The following is an 18,931-nucleotide window of genomic DNA, read 5'->3' as shown; positions in this document are numbered from 1 at the left end:
AGCGAAAGCTGCTCGTGAATGTGCGTATCCCGATGCCAGCTGGTGGAGCTGGTGCACTACGTAGCATCGCCTGCAGCTATGTGCGTGACAGCGATGCTTGCCGTACACAACCCTAAGTGAAGACCGTGATCTATGTTAGAACGGATGCACTCTTCGTAGCACCTCATCGAGAGTCGCGGCTAGCTGATATCATAGAGGATAAGATTCATTCACGCGTAGCAAGCGGAATGTGGCCGCGTTCGACGTGCATATAGCCATGAGCCTGTATATCGACGTCCGCCGTATCTTTACGAGAATTGAATGGATAGTGGATACGTCGGACGTACCTTTAGACACTTCGTAAACGCTTGTTCACGTTTTGCATCGTACACTTGCTGTGTACGTGTTTGCGTGATGCTTCTCGGGTCAACGCTAGCAACCTTGCCCGACGTTCGAAGGCCTTCGAGATCTCGATAGAGTTCTGAGCTGTTCCGTTGACTCCAACCTCCTTGGTTGACTCGATAGACTATCGACTCAATGCCCATTGAAAACGCCCGTGTGGCAGCTTTCGAATGCCTTCGAGTCGATAGACAGTCGGTTCGAGGGCCTTCGAAATGCCCGTGTGACAGCGGTATCTGTGATTCGAGGGAGCCCTCGAACACGTATCATCGATCTGGGACTGCCCCTTTTCTCCCGGGAGGGCCTAAATCTGACGCCGCAACTCTGAGCAGCGCAGCATTGTGCTGCGCTGCTCAGACCCTGGGTTCCAGCTAACCGCTGCCCAGCTGGTTTGGGACGTCGCCGGCCAACAACGTCTGCCGGTCCGCGTCTGAGGCGGGACCCCCCCGCCATCCGCCCCAAGCGACGGAGGGCCGGAGCTTCTTTATCCGCTAGTCGAATACAAAGTTCTATTCACTCTTTTTTTTTTTTTTTTTTTTGCGCACATTAATGTAGATGGTCTTTCTATCATGCATCTAACTGCATCATTCACATAAAATACAGTAGTCTGCGCACAAAGCTTGCGTGTTGTTGTCCCCTTCTTTCCCAGGTAAATTTGTCCATGGTGCTTACTTGGTTTGGCCGCGCATGACGAGAAATCAGAACTGTCTGCGACGAGACTGAGAAGCAAAAAAACAACCGCGCAGTTTCTTCAGCAAAATTCAGCTGTGGCGTCATCTGGCGTCGCTGGAGGAAAGCGCCGCGGTTCTTAAGCGCCGAGGCATTCATGGCACGTTCCTGTAATGTTGCTAGATGGCGCCACCATTCCTTGCGGCAATAATAATTATAATAATAATAATATAATTGGTGTTTGCATTTTTTGCTTCTCAGTTTCGTCGCAGGCGATTCTGGTTTTTCATCATACGAGGACAAGCCAAGGAAACTTGACTCGTAAAGAAGGAGACGGCAACGCACGAACTTTTTGCGCAATTTCAGCGCAAAAGAGCATCCGGCATGCATCCGGTTGAGGCGCGGCAATTTTTCAAAACGTTACGATAAAGTTGCAGAACGCTGTCTATTAAAAGGCTTTCACTTTTGCTGCAAAAATCTGGAGACTGTACAAAGGGAGATACCATACAAATAATAAGGGCGTAGAGAACATGACCTCCAAACATCAACGTGCATGGTCACTTGTGTTGTTGAAAACAATAGTATTGTCCACAAGAGCAATGAGTGGGCAATAAATTATGCGTCAATGGTCATTTATTGTGGCCATGGAAGAAGGATGGTGTTTTTTCCTTCCTCCATGTTGTGGGCCATGTAGCCCATGATGTAGCCTCCATCCTCATCTTTCATTTCTGCATTTGCACTTTCAATTTTATTCACGAAGGGGCGCCACCTACTGCTCTCTCGGCTATCATCCGTCCATATATTGCACGCACCATTTGTCCAACGGCTCTTAACATGGCGGCCGTAGACATGGAGGGTGCGCAGGGCGAATTGTTACAGAATATTTGCGGTACGGCAGGATGCAAGAGCTTTGCAAAGCTCCAATGTCCAACATGTATAAAGCTTGGTATCAAGGGCTCGTATTTTTGCTCACAGGTAATGTCTTGTTCGCGGCGTGTTACTGCAAAGAATGTTCTTCGGCACGTGTTGATCGCGCGAGGCTACCTCTGCCCATTCATGGAAATTGCTGTGTCTCGTACCGTTTTTAGACTGCCTGTAATCTGTTGGCGCTTCCAAAGACCGTCATGTCCGAGAGAAATTTCATCTCAGCGGTGTTCTCTCGTGCAAGACCATGTCTTTGGTTTATGGTATTCAAGCACGGAAATGTGTAATCGTTTTCCGGCTATCTCGGTTAGGAAAACATCCTTGAGCCGCTCAGAAAAGAGCCATCCACTAACTTGATACTTGGAGAGGCGGTTTGTTATTCTGAACAAAGATATCCGTGCTTTCGATAAGCACAATTTTGTCCGCCATTAGCATGCATCTGTAAAATCGCTGAAAGTACATGGTGTTCGAGTGCGGCGGCTGATGTAATCGCGTGGTATTTGATCCTTTCCATTTCACAGGACTGCTTCAAAGGAAACTGGGATTCCCATAAGCAAGTGCATCGGGTCGTCAGTGAGTTCATTTGTTTACAGAGCATATCCAGCGTTGTACCTTTTGTAGCTTGCTCTGACGCAGTGCTTGCTCCTTTGTTCCCCGCTCATTCCAGAAAATGCCAAGGCTGCCGCCAATGCCATATATAATCCATGGCCATCATTTATGTTCACTGGGAAGCTGAGGCCTTACCCCCTTGTAAGAACATTCTTTCCTCCTATTTCACTATTGTGCGTTGTCGTTTTGGGTGGCAGTTGGAGTTGATGCAGCTCGTATTTCATGCTGCTCCCGCATAGTTAGTCTGTGACAATCTGAGCGTGCTCCTGGCAACTTGCCAGTGGTGTTAAGGTAGCCAGTAGCAACAGAAATATTAGGTTCACCCCTTGGGGTCGTGTACAGTTAGCCATGTTTGCCAAGTGCAGTCGTCAGCACGCTAAACACGAGTGCTCGAGCGCGTGGCCTGAACGGATATTTGCATTGCTCAGCGCTAGCCGCGTAACTAAAAATCATGCTGCATGATATGTTTGCTGCCGTTGGAGATTGCTGGTGCCTTTTAGCCGCTTGATCAGGCTGTCAGACCTATGGGCCAGTGCTAAGCGGAGCTTAAATTTCTCGAGGCCAAGCATTCGTGTTAAGCGTGGCTGTACGTTTGTTGAATTATTATTTGAACACTGTATGTAATGTCCGCGCTGCTACCACGTGTGAATGTATTTCATCACATTGAGATATCCTAATCCTTCAAAATAATTCAAATGTAGTAATAAATGAATACATGCTGTTCAGAGTGCACACTTAGGATATTTTCTGTGCAGTCTCCGAAGCGGGAGGTTCCTGAGCACATCATGCGCCCAGACTACGCAGAGCATCCTGAAGGTTAGTCAGTTTGCCTGTAGTTTTAAGAGAAAGTTTTTTATTGTACCTGCTGGTTAACACGCAGTCGTGGCAGCCAAGCTGCCTTAATATTTCACAGCCTCTGGCATGGCAGGCTTTCAAAGCAGAAATTACTCGCAGCTCCTGGACTTTATGCACAATTAATTGGGTACATAAACCAGTAGTCATAATGCTGATGCCATGTTTGTTGTGGTAGTTCAATTAGAGCCTATTAGCAAATCAATATTAGGAGGTGGTATAGTCGAGTAGAAAAGAAAAAAAAAAAGCTGCTTGCTTCCTTACAGAAGGCCCTTCACTCGAAGGGGTCAACCAGTTCAAATGGCACCATGGTTAATATGATTGAGCCTTGTTAAGCCCTACATTCTGCCACATCCCTCGCCATGCTGGCAGGCCTTAGAAGATTATCCACGATGTCATAATGATCGGTCGATGCCATTGTCTGCAGGGCAGCCCTGAGGGGCGAAAGCAGCTTTTTTCTTGAGTTGTATTAACTGTGGCTACATTTGCCAGCCATGGATTCAAGCACCCTTTTGGGGACTTGTATCCATCGTTTCCAAATGAGATTTCAACATAGCACGGACAAGTGCAGGGCACAGCCTCTCGAAATCATCAGTGCTGTACATTGGATTACCCTTTGCAGCATGGTCACCATCACCTCAAATTCTGTTCAGTATTTAGTACTCTTACGAACTTTCTTGCATACAATTTTCGTACAGTCGGGCCAAACTGAAGCTCATGCGTGTTTGCATAACATTCTGGCCTGACTATGCAGGCATGGGATTTGTGATTGTAATATTTTAAACTGTGCTTCGCCCAAATACAAGGTTTTACTTATTCCTATCAGGTATCCCTCTAAGTGAGCAGGCTGCTAAGCACTCTTCAGTCATCAAAATCTTGGATGATGAGGAGATTGAAGGTGTTCGCCTCGCTTCTAAGGCAAGTATAACTCTTTTCACGTTGTGTGCTACGAAACAACCTTGTTTGGGAAGCCATATTGGGCATTGGGAGCAGTGGTAAGGGTTGCCGTTACATTTTCTGAAATAGAGCACAGTCATTCTGTTTTTTGAGCTCAGGAGCTCGCACTATGCAGGTGAAGAGAACTTTTTCTTAAAGCATTTGTAAGTAGTTGTGTAATGCTGCCTGTATATGTGCTTCGTGTGTATTAGCACAGTGCACTTCCTAAAAGGGGAACTATAACATCCAACTATGGGCTGATGAGAGAGTTACGTTCTGAAGAAACAGCATCGGAGAATGGTGGTACACAGACTCAACAAACACTGACATTCTGCGTGCATGTTTCGTTAATTTGTGTTTTACTTCTTCCTTTTAAATTTTTTATGCTGCAATCCGTGTTGCATGTGGCTTTGTGTTTTCATTTTTGTTTGCTTTTAAACTCCTTTTTTGGCTGTAGCATGAATCATGTCGGATTGGGCCAACAACATAAACTTATACCCAAATTCACCTTCGGAGCGAGGAGTAGCTCACACAGAAGGGCACACAGGTTGGCCACCACTTTTGGATAAAAAATTGTTCTACGCACTGAAATGCACTTATTGAAAGTTGGGTCAACCCTTCTTGCAAACTTCTGTAAACCACGAGTTTCAGGTTTGTTACAGCAGCTGAGTAGTCTCATCACTGGCAGCATGTGGACAGTGATGCTCAAAATAGCTTCTGTAGGGAACCTGGATTTATGGGTCTATCGAAATGCTGTTTTACTGGAAAGTTGCAGTAGTCAGTGCTTTCAACGTCCAGACAGAATTACATCAAAACTTCTGGTTTAACTCAGGCCTGTGATTCTGATGGAGGTGAACTGCGAGGTGGCCGTGTACTGTGCAGCGCCAGTTCAAAACCCTAAGTGGTTGAAATTATCCAGATCCCTCCATCACAGTCTCCTTCATAACTAAAGTAGCTTTGAGGTGTTAAACCTCATAAACCAGACCAACCAAGTTTGTGTGCTGGCAGGCTCCCCTTTCACAGTTCTGGAAGTAAGCCTTTGAATCAAGCACACAGTTTTATCAAGCCAGGTACACTAATCAAAACCTAACAGCTTGAAGGATGCTTGTAGATATGTGACATGAGCAATTATAATATTGAGGTAGTAATGGCTTTTTTTTTTTTTTTCCAAATTTCTTTTTATGTGGCTGCCATGTTCAGTTTACACTCCTTGCAGTGATGGACTGCGTGATGTGTCCTCCTCTTCTTTTTTTTTTTTTTTTTTTTTTTTTTTTGCCAGCTTGCCAGAGAGGTGTTGGATGTGGCTCTTGGAGCAGCAGAAATTGGAGTTACCACTGATGAACTTGACAGGCTGGTTCATGAGGTGGGTGGCCATTAGTGACTGTTACTACAGTGATCCGTGTCTGTCTTTCACTTTCAACCGTCATAAAATAGTCAAATTCTGTGGAAGTCATCTGACCAATGATTTTGACAGAGTTTGACACGGACCCTTAACAATATGGGGGTTTCACTGATGCCATGCTTCCAGGCGGCGCTAGCGTCGTGCGGTCTAGAGCGTCATTTTCACAGTCGTTCGCACGCCCGAAGCTCCTGCTCGCAGACTCACCTCTGGAAGTGTGCCCGCGACCAGCTTCGTACGTGGAGCTTTCTGTGCTGCGCATGTTCGCAGTGCTTTGCACCGCGACACCCAGCGCGGCTGCAGAGTGCCAGCAGTGGTGAACTATGCTGTGTTTGGGTCTAGTAATCAATAAAAAAAAAAAAAGGGCCGGGGATAAGAACGCTGCCCAGGTAGGCTTTTTTTACATCCCCAAAGTTGTTACCAACCAATGTAAGAAAACTGAAGAGCTCACAACTAGATGAGGAGCGGAGTGTTTTCGTCGTATCAATCGCAAAGGCTTGGACAGGCCAGTTATAAAACGCCCGACTCCAGCAACAGATTTTTGGTAGCTGTAGTGGACTAGCTGCACAAGCCTTACCGACACTGGTCCAACACATTAATAAAACACTTCCGCTACAGTATTTCAGCAGTAAAACAGAAAACTTTCCGCGCTCACAGCACGAATGGCACAGCGAGAACGCTTTTCCGTTCTGCGTGCACTATGCTACAAATGGATGTGACGACAAAGCGATCTTCGGTGAACCAGTACGCAGTGATTCCATTATATCAGTCTGTAGCTCGTCAACCCCCCTATGTAGTCAACTGGGGAACATGTCCTGGTTGTTTGATGTACTTGCTTGCGGCTTGAAACTGAAATTTTGGGCTAATTAGTAGATGTTTATATCAGAAGTCACCTTTTTCTTTTGTTTCTTTTGTTGAAATTGGAGTCAACATAGATGAACTTGACAGGCTGATGGACAAGGTGGGTGGCCACTAGTGACTAATTACAGTGTTTTGTGTCTTTTTTTTTTATAACCTGTGTATTTATACTTATGCAGGCGGGTCAAATTCTGTCCAAGTCATCTGACAATGACTTTGGCCAAGTTTGACATGGGTCCTTCACAATTTATATGTGCATTACACATATAGATTGATTACTGAGCACTGCATGCATGAAATAGCAGCACATTTGTTCTCTTTCCGCTTAATCAGTTTGAAATACAGTATATACCATAACTGAGCTATAGCAGTGTTTCTTGCCAGAATTTGTAGCTTAGTGTTGCTTCAGTGAGCTGTTTTCTTTTGTGAAAACATCAGAATAAAAGTAAAGTGCTTCCAAGCTGTGTCCATAAGTAAACTTAGTGAGTTTGGCATTGGTTATATGCTGAAATGAGTGTGTGTATGTTATTCCGAGCAAGTAACTATCATCTGTTAAACATTTTAGAAATATGACCCACTGTATGTGTGAAAGTCAGGCTCAAAAAGCCATTCTTTGAGCTCCGTTTAACAGTATGACAGTACAGTTAAGCCTTGTTATAGAAAACAGGTAACATGACACGCGCTTAGCTCTGTATAGCCAGAATGCATGGCCTGAAATTTTGTTCAAACGCATGCAAGAGTAGAGGAAGGCCTTCTCCACAGTTTTAGTGTAGATTCCGGAGGCCATTAAAACTGAGTACCAAAACGTCAGATATGTTGGCTTCCCCACACAGCATCTGAAACAAGCACCAGCAGCAGGTCAAATTCAAGATGGAGTAGCTTCCCAGCATTGCAACAGTGCAACATGGAAAATTCTATGCCAGAGCGAGAGGTGGTGTCATTTTCAGCGCCGCCTTGACAGACATCATGAGTTAGCCACAAGTCAGGCTGCTTGCAGCAAGACTACAGCTCTACATGACACTGCTTCAGGGGTGCTGTCAAATGGTTGAGAGGTCTAAGTGCGTGCTGACTGCCTGGTTGCAAGCCCTCCTCGCCAATATTCAAAATAGGGCGGGAGGAAGACAAAACAGGGAGGCTTGAGATCTCTCTAGTAAATTGTGAGGCCAGTGAGGGCCTAGTAAAACTCTTGGTCATTAGTGCAAGAATTATTTGTCAATTTTAACGTGTCAAGGAATAAGTAGCAGCTGCATTCTAGCAAGGGTAGCTGTTAGATTTAGGGCCTCCTAATTTCTCTTGCAGCCAAGTAGAGTAAAAGCTTGTTAATTTAAACTTCATGGAATTAGAAAAAAAAGTTCAAATTATGCAAAAGCTGGAAATGTCGAATGAAACTTATAAAACTGACGGTGGTTTCCTGACTTTGAGATCAGAACAACGTGGTGATAATCTCCCATTTCCATCTGGGCTTTAATGCGTGCATGCTGTGGAGAGCTAAACGCAGTGAACTCCATTGCCACCATGTCAGTGTTGTTTGTGAGGAGTCAAGAGCATTAGGAGAATGGTGAAAAAACAGCATTAAAGTGGTCTGAGAAAAGCACACTAATGATGCACCGATCAGCATCTTGAAAGCTGTTCAGCTAGGTTAGGTTGGCATTCTGATGCCATCATCCTCAAGCTAGAAAGCTCAGAAAAGCAAAATCGGAACTGAGGGGTCGAACTAATTTCGGAGCCTTCTGTTCATTGACACACCTGATATCACACACACGTTCAAGGTGTTCAAACGTCTGTGAAATGGAGCTCAGGTTTTGGGTAAGGCTATTTCAACGATCGCCAGTCATATCTGAACGCCCACTGCAACACCTGTAGCATCTGAATCAGCAAGCGTCTGAGGCCATGGACTCAAAATAGAATTTGGCCATACAGAGCCAGCAGTTTGAATTATCTGAATTGACTAACAAGTGTCAGTTTAAATGGCATTTACTGCATTATAGAGCAACGTCATGTTCTGCCAAAGCACTGATGCTACTTTATTGCTCACTTGTTTTTTACCTTGTCGTGAGCAGAAATACCTGTGGTCAACACTGGTGTCTTGTGATCATTATTTCGTGTTGTCTTACTTTAGATAGTGCCACAGGGTACAAAAACTGATGGAGACTACTTTACGGCTCACAACTGAGGGGCTGGAACAGCATGCTGCAAGCAGCCATTTCTTGGGGTCCTGCTTATCGTGTAGGGGCTTCAAGCCAAGCACCTGCTCTTTGCTTCATATTTTACGTATGGTCGATTGTAGGCACTTTTTGGCTTTGTTTTATGTGCCTTGACACATAACGGTGTTCTGCCAATTAACAGTATTCCACTTGGTTTCAGGCAAGCATTGAGCGTGACTGTTACCCATCTCCACTCAACTACTACAAGTTTCCCAAGTCTTGTTGCACGTAAGACTTTCCTGTGCTCTGGCAGCATCTCTTATTTCTGTTTTTTCTGATGTTGGGAGCACACTAAGGCACCCCTGCTTTGTATTCAGGTCTGTGAATGAGGTCATCTGTCATGGGATTCCTGACATGCGTCCCCTACAGGATGGTGACCTGTTGAACGGTGAGGGCAAGCTGATTTCCCCGTCATGTGCATTCTTTTTGGTTTTGAAAATAAAGCTCCAGCACTTAAAAGGCGGCAGGTTTGAACCATGCTAAAGAGTTGTTGTAAAAAATTCTGTGCTGTTTTCTTTCTTTTTGTTTGAAAAAGACTTTGACCGTGAGATAAACATGCATTAGACTTTTGCTTGGCCTGTAGCTTTTGAGGCCTCATGCCTGGCTGAAGTCTGATCCTACCTAGCTGGAGTAATGAAAGTATTGCACCATAGTTTCTTTACTGTCATTTTATAAAAGGGGAACAATGACAAGTGTGGTAGTTAGTGTTTCTAGGGGGCAAACTGTAATGCTTTAAGGCAAACTTTTGATTACCTTGCTGGTGTGTTGCTAAGCAAGTCAACAATGGGAGGCTAGTTGGTTGCATATATACTTGGACTTTCTTGCACTTCCAGTTCAACAGGCTGTGCACTTTGTACCTCGTTTGTCTGGTCTCTTTCTTAGTGCAGCATGTTAGTTCCATGGAGAGTCTTTGCCATTCAGCGTAAGATTGAAAGCAGTGAGGTTTAAAACGATAGGTCATGTCTGTCTTCATTTTGCCAGAAGTGTACCTGAGACAAACTCTACCTGTGGGCTGTGCGTCTTTGCATATTGGCTGTTGGGATGCAGCTCCTTAGTATCTCCTTCTTGTGCCTGCATCTGTGGCAGCTGAGTGTACTGTGTACCGCAAAATCTGCTTGAGTTGACAGATCCAGGATGGATGTAGTTAGTGCCTCGCTTGGGAATTGCCTGCGCTCATTCAAGGGGTCAGACTGTCCTTGGTATGCTGCGGTGTGGACCAGCTGGTTAAATTGTATATCACCAAAGTTTGGGTTGCAGGTTTTTTTAGTGCGCAAGACAGCATGCACCTGTCGCAATCATGAATTCATTTATGCCGGCTAAATAAGTTACAAATATTTTCTTGTGTTCGGTTTCAGTGTCACCAGCCGAATGATGGCTTTCATGCCGCAGATGAGTTGAGGTCATCCAAGTTGTAAAAAACTGCAATTTAATCGCTGCTGTTTAAATTTCTTTTTATTCCTACTCTTGAGCAGGCTTGTGTAGGAGTTGGTGTGAACTAAAGTTAACCAAACACTGGCCATTCTACAGTTTCTGTGTTCCTCACTTGACCTCAATCATTTCAAGCATCATGACAATCACTCTGTGATTGAAGAAACTGAAACAGCACGAGAGAGAAAAAAAAAGTTATAAATTCTTTAACACTTTTGCTTTTGTGCACGTGGTTTGCCATGTTTTCCAATGTGGTGATATGGAGCACATTGGAAGACACAGACAGCCACGTGTGTCTTGTGTCGTATTTGGTCAAAAGTGCTGTATAGCATTACCATTTGAAACAGTTTAAAGCAACATTGTTTTACCAGCCATGGTTCCGGGTGTGTGCACACAGAGCCATCCCTTTCTGTTATGCCTGTTACTCCACAAAGGTGTTCAATTATTGAAAGCCGATTGTAGGTGTCATGCACAAGGAACCCCTTTTATTCGTGTTAATTTGGCTTCACCTTTATGCCGTATGCTCTATTATAGCAGAGGAGCGAATTTTTAAAACAGAGTGTTATCTTTGCGCTACATGTGTTTTCTGTAGTGGAATATGTTCCCATTACAACACTGCATGTGCCTTTCAAGCAATGGCTTGCTTGGTCAGCGCTAGATCTTTGTTTCGCTAGTAGCCGACTTAAATTTTGGAATGGGTCCATTGCGTCTTCTGCTCTTTGTTGCACATTTCAGTCACTTTTCCCACCTTCTTTGGAGACAAATACTACTAGTGCTTTTCAGGGCTTTCACTGACTTGAGCATGCTGGGAGAAAGCTTCTACTGCCTTTGGCAACTTTTGTCGCCTTTCCTCACTTTGCCCTGTGTGTGTGTGCAGTGGACATAACGGTATACCACCGGGGCTTCCATGGAGATCTCAATGAGACTGTGTTCATCGGCAACGTAAATGAGAGCGGCCGCAAACTTGTGCAAGTCACCCACGAGTGCCTTAGTAAGGCTATTGAAGCAGGTAATGTTATGAGGTCACTGTCTGTAACATTTTTGAAGATGCGTATTACTAGGACGTCTGAAGCCTGTGTGGAACAAACCATTTTAGTGATGCTTTACACGGGCTCTGTTGCATGTTATTGTACCTTGTGTAATGTATTGTGCCACCTTACCCAACATGCTTGGGGATGTGGGTCTTATAGCGGTCACTAGCTGGAGCATGCGCAACGCAAGCCCCCTGTCATGTGCTAGAGCAGCTGGCAAGCATTTTATTTTTTTTTTACATTTACTGCCGTGACTGTCGCATATGTCTTTGACCTTGCCTGATTTTGCAATCATTACTTGCAACTGAAGGTTTCCTAAAGACACAGATATGCCTAGCGTATAGAGGAAAACGAAACCATCTATGGAATGTAGGGGTGAAGAGCGTTGAAGACAGCGGACTGCTAAGTTTAGCTGTTGAGTCTTAAGTGGCATGCTTGCAGCATAACTTCAGTACAGTTGGTGTCATCATGCCCCGCGACGGTGGCTCAGTAGTGGTTTAGCTCTCAACTGCTGAACCCAAGGAAACGGCCTAGCCGTGGTGACTGCTTTTTGATGGAGGGTTTGAAAAGCCAGCCGCCCATTGGCTGTGCGATGTCAATGCATGTTAAAGACCCTCAGCTGGAAACCCTACAAACCAAACCAATTGATGTCATCATGTCGTTAGCCAGCATTTTTAGCAGCATCCACGTCTGCATGCTTACATTGTACTATCCGGTCTGTGCTCGTCAGTTCTGCTTTAGCCACTGTTCACTGCTTTTTATCGTGCTGCTTTGGGCACAGCAAGAGATTCTCCACATTCTTCAGCCGGGCATTGCATATTCCCTTTCCCTTTTTTTTTCCCTCTACTTAGTGCATGCAAAATGCACAGTGGAAGCACTGTAGCTGTACTGACTTGAGTTGGGGATTGCAGTTACTCCTGGCATGCGGTACCGGGAGATAGGCAACATCATTCAGAAGCACGCCCAGTCCCACGGCTTCTCAGTTGTGCGCAGCTACTGCGGCCACGGAATCCACCGGTAAAGTGGCACTTTTTCATTTAAAGCTTTTTACTCTTTTTTTTTTGTCAATATGTGTATTTTTTATTCTACATTCTAAGTAGTCATTTATTCTATGGTTACACACCAGGAAATGCCATAAATTCTCGCATATAATGCCAAGGTCGGCTTGGTGAGGCACAAAAAGGTAAGATTGCACCGCAAGGCGGCTTTGGCGGGTGCAAAAAAAAAACTGAAAAAGAAAATTCACCCAAATGTAATGCCAGAAATGAGATGGCAGCACAAGGAAAGTTTGGTGAAAGCCTGTGAGTAAAGTGCCTCAAAAAGTAGCTTTGATCAAGGGAAGGCTTTCAAACCTAAGCAGATTATAGTGCACAATGTTCATTCATGGGATGACCCTCTTTTTGCTGTGCAGCCCTAGCCAACGCCTCATGGAGGTGTATGCGCTAAAGGTCTTGAATATACAGCTCAAAATTCTACATACCCCACCTTCTACAATGGCCAACAGAATCCGTCCAGAGGATGGTAGAGCACTTCATTGGTGGACCTTGTCACGCAAGGGTATTCCGAATCGGAAATAAGATGGATTCATATGTGCTCAATGATGCAATCCAGCACATGGCTGCCTGCAGTGATGATTTTGGTGACCAGTTGAACTTCATATGCGAACCTCCGCCATCAGTGCGAGGCAGCTCTTGCATGGCTCGTTTTCAATTGCCCAGTTTGTTGAAATAGGGGAGTAAAGGGGTCATGAAAATTTGGCAACTTGTAAAATTGCAGGAAAGCTGATTTGTAAGAATGATTTTGCGCTATGTGCTCTGCACCCACAAAAGGGGAGAGATGCACTTTATTCTTGTTTTTCAAGGGCAGGGGGCTATAGGTGACAACAGCATAGCAAGGTTGCACTACAGTTGTCAGTAAGCTGCACGTGAGTCGAGCAGCTCCGCATAAACGAGTGGGCAGGCCAGCTAACACTCCTGCTGACTTGAATGCATCTGCTGCCTCTGAATGTCCCTCTGAATGTGAAAAAGAAATTCCTTTGAGCACATGCTTGTGTTTTAGGGGCTGTTTAAAAAGGCTGATGTCAGGCTGCATTAAGAAACCAAGCAAGTCAGACTCGTCTCGACAAGCTAATTCTGTCATGAGCAAGGAACTTCATTGTGGACGGAGTGAGAACTGAACTAAAACACTACCTTTGAACAAAATTGTAGAACAAACGCACTTCTCATTCCTTTGCTTTTAGTGTCTTCAAAATGCACTCACTCAGCCCACTCTGCTTTCTTCTGCCGTGTGCGTGTGCGGGTCATACCTTTCTGTTACCTTTTTCTTTCCCCTTTCCATAGCGTTTCAGTGGTTTTGGCACTAGACTGCTGACCCCAAGGTTTCCGGAGAAATATCTCCATTTTGATCTGGGGTGAAATGCGTCTGGCAGTGTTGGTGCGCAGTAATGAATGCCATGTGGTAGGAACTGAATAGTCCTAGCATGACCGTACTGCTAATGTGGTAATGCATTGCCATTCCTACAATTTTCGTGCTTGCCTAGCCGTTGTAGGTTTCCGGTTGTTTAGCGTATTTAGTGCATCTACATAGAGCGTTTTAAAGAATTGCTATTAATCCAATGCCCTCCAGTACAACATTCACCAAACTATGTACAGCTTTGACGTTCTAAGCTCGCAAACCACTAGCAGTGCTACATTTTAAAAGGATAATCATTGAATAAAGTAATGGTACAGTTGATTTTTGCAGTGCCTACAGTGGGGAAGGGAGCAAAGCACGCCATCCGAGGGCCATGGCTAGGCTTCAGTTAGTTGGCTTTGCCGCATGATAGTGATGCAGCGTCAAACCTGAGCAGAAGAAGCCGAAGGCTGCTATCAGTTACACCCCACGTTCACCCAGCCACTTGATTTGGCAGCGCTATGGTGCTTCACTCTGGCGAGTCGCGTGACCTCCGCGGCTCGCCAGTGTGAACTCTGCGACTCGCCGATGTGGACACAGCGTTACCGCTCCGAACAGATGCTTAAGGCCATGTCACTGACCCATCACGCAGGAAAAGTGACTGAAGAATGCCATTAGGATAAGCACCACTTTCAAGAGCCTTGCATATTTTGTGGCTTAATTGGGCCAATATATTATTGAAGGGTGTTTTTTTTTTTTGTTGTTTTTTTTTTTTCCAAGACACTCCTGTTTTACTCCATGGTCCTGAAAGCCTTAGCACCTAAGAAGGGAAATTGCACATATGTAATCGGTATTTTCAAAAGTAAGAAGAGACTCGTTATGTATTCTGACAATGATTTTATTACTGATTTTTAATTTTATATTCGTGGTTTTTCAGCTTTGTACAATTTTTTTTTCCCCAAGATTTGGGACTGAAGAATTTTCATGTTAGGTATAGAGGATTATTCATGTGTATGGAAGGGCATTTTGATATACAGTAGAATCTCGATGATACGATTACGGCTGGTACGAATTTCGGGATGATACGAATTTTAAGAATGCTTTGAACGGACTACATTGTATAGAATACGTTAAGATTCGGGGTGATACGAAGTTTCTGAACCTGCCGCGGTTGATACGAACATGCAAACTAGTGCATGCCCCCATGCGAGCGGGCCGGCGCGGCTGGCCTCAAGAGGGTAGCATAACCGACGCGGCCGCCGCTAACTCCCTCCCCCCCCCCTTCCCCCCGTTGCGAATGATAGGAACGAACGTTGTACAAACGCACAAAGCCACCGAGCAGCTCAGCTCAAGAGCTCACAGGGGGAGAGGGTACCCACCGCGGCCGCTGCCTCTCCTCTCCAACGCCTCTCACCCCACTAACCACCCTACTCCCCCCTCCCTTACGTAGCAAACCGACGAGCACTAGAGAAGGACGGCCAAGGCGAAGCACGTGCCCAGTCGTGTACGTCACTCATTCGCTGGCAGCTCATTGGTCTATCGAAAAGTTGTCTCGCCGGCTGTTCCCAGGAGGACTGTGACGCTGGCTGCCGCTACAGTAGTTCTCCGGTTCTCCGTTCGCCGCTTCTTTCTGTCGTTCGCTGTGACGTGAACTGCCCAAACGTTAGAAAGACGCAAGCGTTCGCTGCTGCCGAAATGTCGCGGAAGCGTAAAGCCCTTTCTTTTAAGGAAAAGCTTGAAGTGCTGAAGAGGGTCGACGAAAACCCTAAGAAGAAGAGTGTCGACTTAGCAAAAGAGCTAGGGTTGGCACCGTCAACACTCTGCACCATTGTTGGGTAGCGAGATGTCATCTTGAAGAATGTGCAGCACTTCGGTGCGAACGTGAAGCAGGCTAAAACAGCGACCCATGTCAAGCTGGAAGAGGTTCTGCTGACTTGGTTCCGCGAAGTGACAGCGGCCGGCGTCAACGTGGACAGCAAGGTGCTACGTGAAAAAGCCGACACCGTCGCGCTTTCGCTTGGAATTGAAAATTTCCAAGCGTCTGGGGGATGGCTGCACCGGTTTAAGGAGCGGCACGGACTTGTCTGCCGGGTCGTCTCAGGTGAAGGCAAGAAAGTGGATCAGTCAGCTGTAGATGAGTGGCTGAACACGCTGCCGGCGCTGATTTCGGAGTTCGCGCCACGTGACATATTTAATGCCGACGAGGCGGGCCTCTTTTTCAACCTTCAACTAGAAAGAAGTTTGTGCGTAAAAGGCCAGGCATGCCAGGGCGGCCAGAAAAGCAAGGAGAGAGTAACAGTACTCTTTTGCTGCAACTCGGATGGATCCGAGAAACTCCAGCTTACCGTCATCGGTAAGTCGAAGAAACCGAGGTGTTTCCGATCGGCGGAGCGTTTGCCTGTCTTTTACAAAGGCAACCGAAAGACGTGGATGACGAGATTTTTTCCGCGAGTTCTTGACAAGCCTTGATCGGAAAATGGCGTCAAGAAACCGGAAAATTTTGCTTTTCGTGGACCAGTGCTCTGCCCACCCAAAGGAAATGACATTCAATAACGTGAAAGTCAGGTTCCTGCCGGCGAACACTACCAGCCATCTTCAGCCACTGGACGCTGGGATAATTAGGTAATGTGAAACATCATTTCAAAGGACTTCTACAGGTTTTCCCTCTGAATTTAATCCTAGCGCCAGCGGAAATAATCTGAGCGCCGACTGATATAATCTAAGCGCCATGTAATTTAATTCGAATGCCAAGCATTTAATCGTAGCGCCAGCATATTTAATCCAAGCGCCAACTCGAATAATGTCCGCGCCAACCAATTTAATCCGAGTGCCAACGCAATTAATACAAGCGCCAGCGAATTTAATCCGGGTGCCAACCAATTTAATCCACATGTGGAAAATGAATGCGGTGGAGGACTCCAAAGCATGAAACATGAATTTCGGAAATAAATAGAAATTGAGATCACATTCCAGACCATGCGACGAGTAAGCAAAGCGTTAGGTTATGGGATGACTTTCGTCAATATTATGACAAATGCACAATCTCGGCACTGAAATACTGAAGGGTCCCAGAGCTGTGGCTTACTGGCTCTATATTCCAAGAGGACAATGTATCCCACAAATGTGCGCACTGCTGATTACAGAATATATACAGAATTAAAATGTCTTCGATGAAACACAATTATTTTATCACACAATTAAAAAACATTTTAATCAACTGTATCTATTTTAGCTATATGTAATTTCATCAGCCAAACATTACACAGCCAATGCCAAAAAGTTCCAAAGCAGACGGCAAGTTTTCCGCCTCCGTTTACTCGGTGCCGAATTGTCGTCTGTTTTTGCGCTATGCTAGGAGAAAGGATGAAAGCACAGACACGTGAATTCACTATTAGAAATAGGTGTACTTTCGTTTGCAAGAAATAGAAATGTTTTCTCAAGAGCATAAAACAAAAACTGCTAGAAACGCAGAAGACAAGATATTTCAAAGCAGGCGGCAATCTTCGCGCCTCCGTTGTATGTGCCGCGTTGTCGTCTGCATTTGCACGACGGAGTAGAGCCGGACGGTGGTGGTGCGTGCTCGTATATTATAGGCAGGTGGTAGACTGCGTGTTTTCATTAATTTTGCATGAACTTTATGCGCATTATTTTCTTCCATGGAAGCTGATGAGCAGTGCCCAGACATCCTAATCGGGCACCGAAAACGGGGACCGTCGTTCAAGCCTCCAGGTGCACCAAGAAGAAAGAACAGCAAAGTCTCCGAGCATGACAGGGCCAGAATTCTCGAAGTGTCGAGGCGTGGAGGAGATGTGAAAAAACTGGCAGACACGCTGGGCATCAATTTAAAGACGGCGAGATCCATTGCTGCGAGCGATAGAGAAGCGTTGAAGAAAGGCGGAACATCGAAGAAATTCGGAAATGAGGTAGTAACGGCTCTAAAGATAATTGTGGATAACAACCCTGCTTTCACGCTAAAGCAAATAAAGCAAGCAGTGGAAGAATTGCCGGGAATCGCCATCAGCACAAGTAGCATTGATCGCCTACTGGATTCGCACGGTTACGCTATGAAGTTGATGACTCAGAGGCCGATTGACCGCAACAGAGACGACGTGAAACGCAGCCGCAAAACATACGCGCAATGGTTGCAGTGTGAAGGACCTCGCTTGTGCAGGTTTTACATCGATGAGACCAACTATAACATATGGTGTTCAAGGAGCTTCGGCTGTGCAGTGAAGGGACAGCTTGCGGTGCAGACGACGACTGGCACCAAAGGAGCAAACCTTAACATTCTCGCCTGCATGTCCGCAAATGGTGTCATTCATTGGACGGCTGTAGACAAGGTTCACTGGGTCGTTGTCAATGAATTTTTGAGCGACATATCAGCCCGTGTCGAAAGTGAAGAACCTGGTTCTGAAGCGGTTTTTATTTTTGGCAACGCTCCAGCTCACAGCCGTGCGGAACAGGCAAGCCTGGCCAGTCAGGCGCACTCGATCAAGCGGCTGCCTCCTTACAGTCCATTTTTCAACCCTATAGAGGAAGTCTTTTCGAAGTTCAAGTCGGAAGTCAAAGCTTTCCTGAGCGAGCGGAGAGACCTGGTGCTAATCACTTCTCCCGGAATGACTAAAAAGGACCATCGGCACAGTTTGTTGCTCGACGCTGCCCGACACTCTATGCAGCAAATACAAAGGGTAGAGTGCGCTGCTTTTGACCGCCATAACTTTTCTTTTATACGGGCAGCTTTGCATGAAGACGATATGTAAAACGTTCTGAGTTACACTTAAACCTGCCTAATGTCTCCTAGAAAATAAAATTGCATTTCAGTCGGCTACTTCTGTGCTTGTACGTGCTTATAGTTTGTTGGCAACCTACGCTGCTAGGATTGCCGCCCAGGCAAATTAAATACTGCTGCTAAGGTGACCATATTGAGAAGCCAGTAGCTATTCCTGGCCTCGGTTGTAAGCTCCGCTGTACATAGTTTCATTCACTCTACCGTGCCATGACCAGACTGAAAGCAGGGGCGCGCTCTCTCTTTCCGTGGTAGCGTTACTCTTCACGCCGAAACCAACTGTGTGTTACACTGATCCTTTTCTGTTAAATCATGATTAGAAACCCAAATACATTTCTGCACCGGTTGCAATTTCTAAAAACAGTCGGCTGTTGTGTGAAGACCGCACTTGCCATCAGCATGCAGATTCAGTGCATAAGACAGCCCATGACAAGCAGTGCTTAACCAAACAATTAGAAGATGACAG

General features: G+C 45.6%; 1 protein-coding gene across 1 annotated transcript in view; it reads left to right on the top strand.

Annotated features, from left to right (window-relative positions):
- The first annotated feature begins 1,855 nt into the window (after positions 1-1,855).
- The window catches only part of LOC146183542 (methionine aminopeptidase 1), a 45,420-nt gene continuing 28,344 nt past the window's right edge, over positions 1,856-18,931 (top strand). The window contains exons 1-10 of the mRNA XM_084609135.1: positions 1,856-2,022; positions 2,493-2,544; positions 2,639-2,721; positions 3,336-3,396; positions 4,259-4,350; positions 5,648-5,731; positions 8,990-9,057; positions 9,147-9,217; positions 11,135-11,266; positions 12,200-12,305. Coding sequence (XP_084465261.1) covers positions 1,882-2,022; positions 2,493-2,544; positions 2,639-2,721; positions 3,336-3,396; positions 4,259-4,350; positions 5,648-5,731; positions 8,990-9,057; positions 9,147-9,217; positions 11,135-11,266; positions 12,200-12,305 — 890 coding nt within the window. The 5' untranslated portion in view covers positions 1,856-1,881. The remainder of the gene's footprint in view (positions 2,023-2,492; positions 2,545-2,638; positions 2,722-3,335; positions 3,397-4,258; positions 4,351-5,647; positions 5,732-8,989; positions 9,058-9,146; positions 9,218-11,134; positions 11,267-12,199; positions 12,306-18,931) is intronic.

Source organism: Amblyomma maculatum, chromosome 7 (genome assembly GCF_055883805.1).
Source record: "Amblyomma maculatum isolate TAMU_Amacu chromosome 7, ASM5588380v1, whole genome shotgun sequence".
Classification (NCBI taxonomy): domain Eukaryota; kingdom Metazoa; phylum Arthropoda; class Arachnida; order Ixodida; family Ixodidae; genus Amblyomma; species Amblyomma maculatum.
The sequence above is the reverse complement of the archived record's forward strand: the minus strand, read 5'-3'. Positions and strand labels throughout refer to the sequence as shown.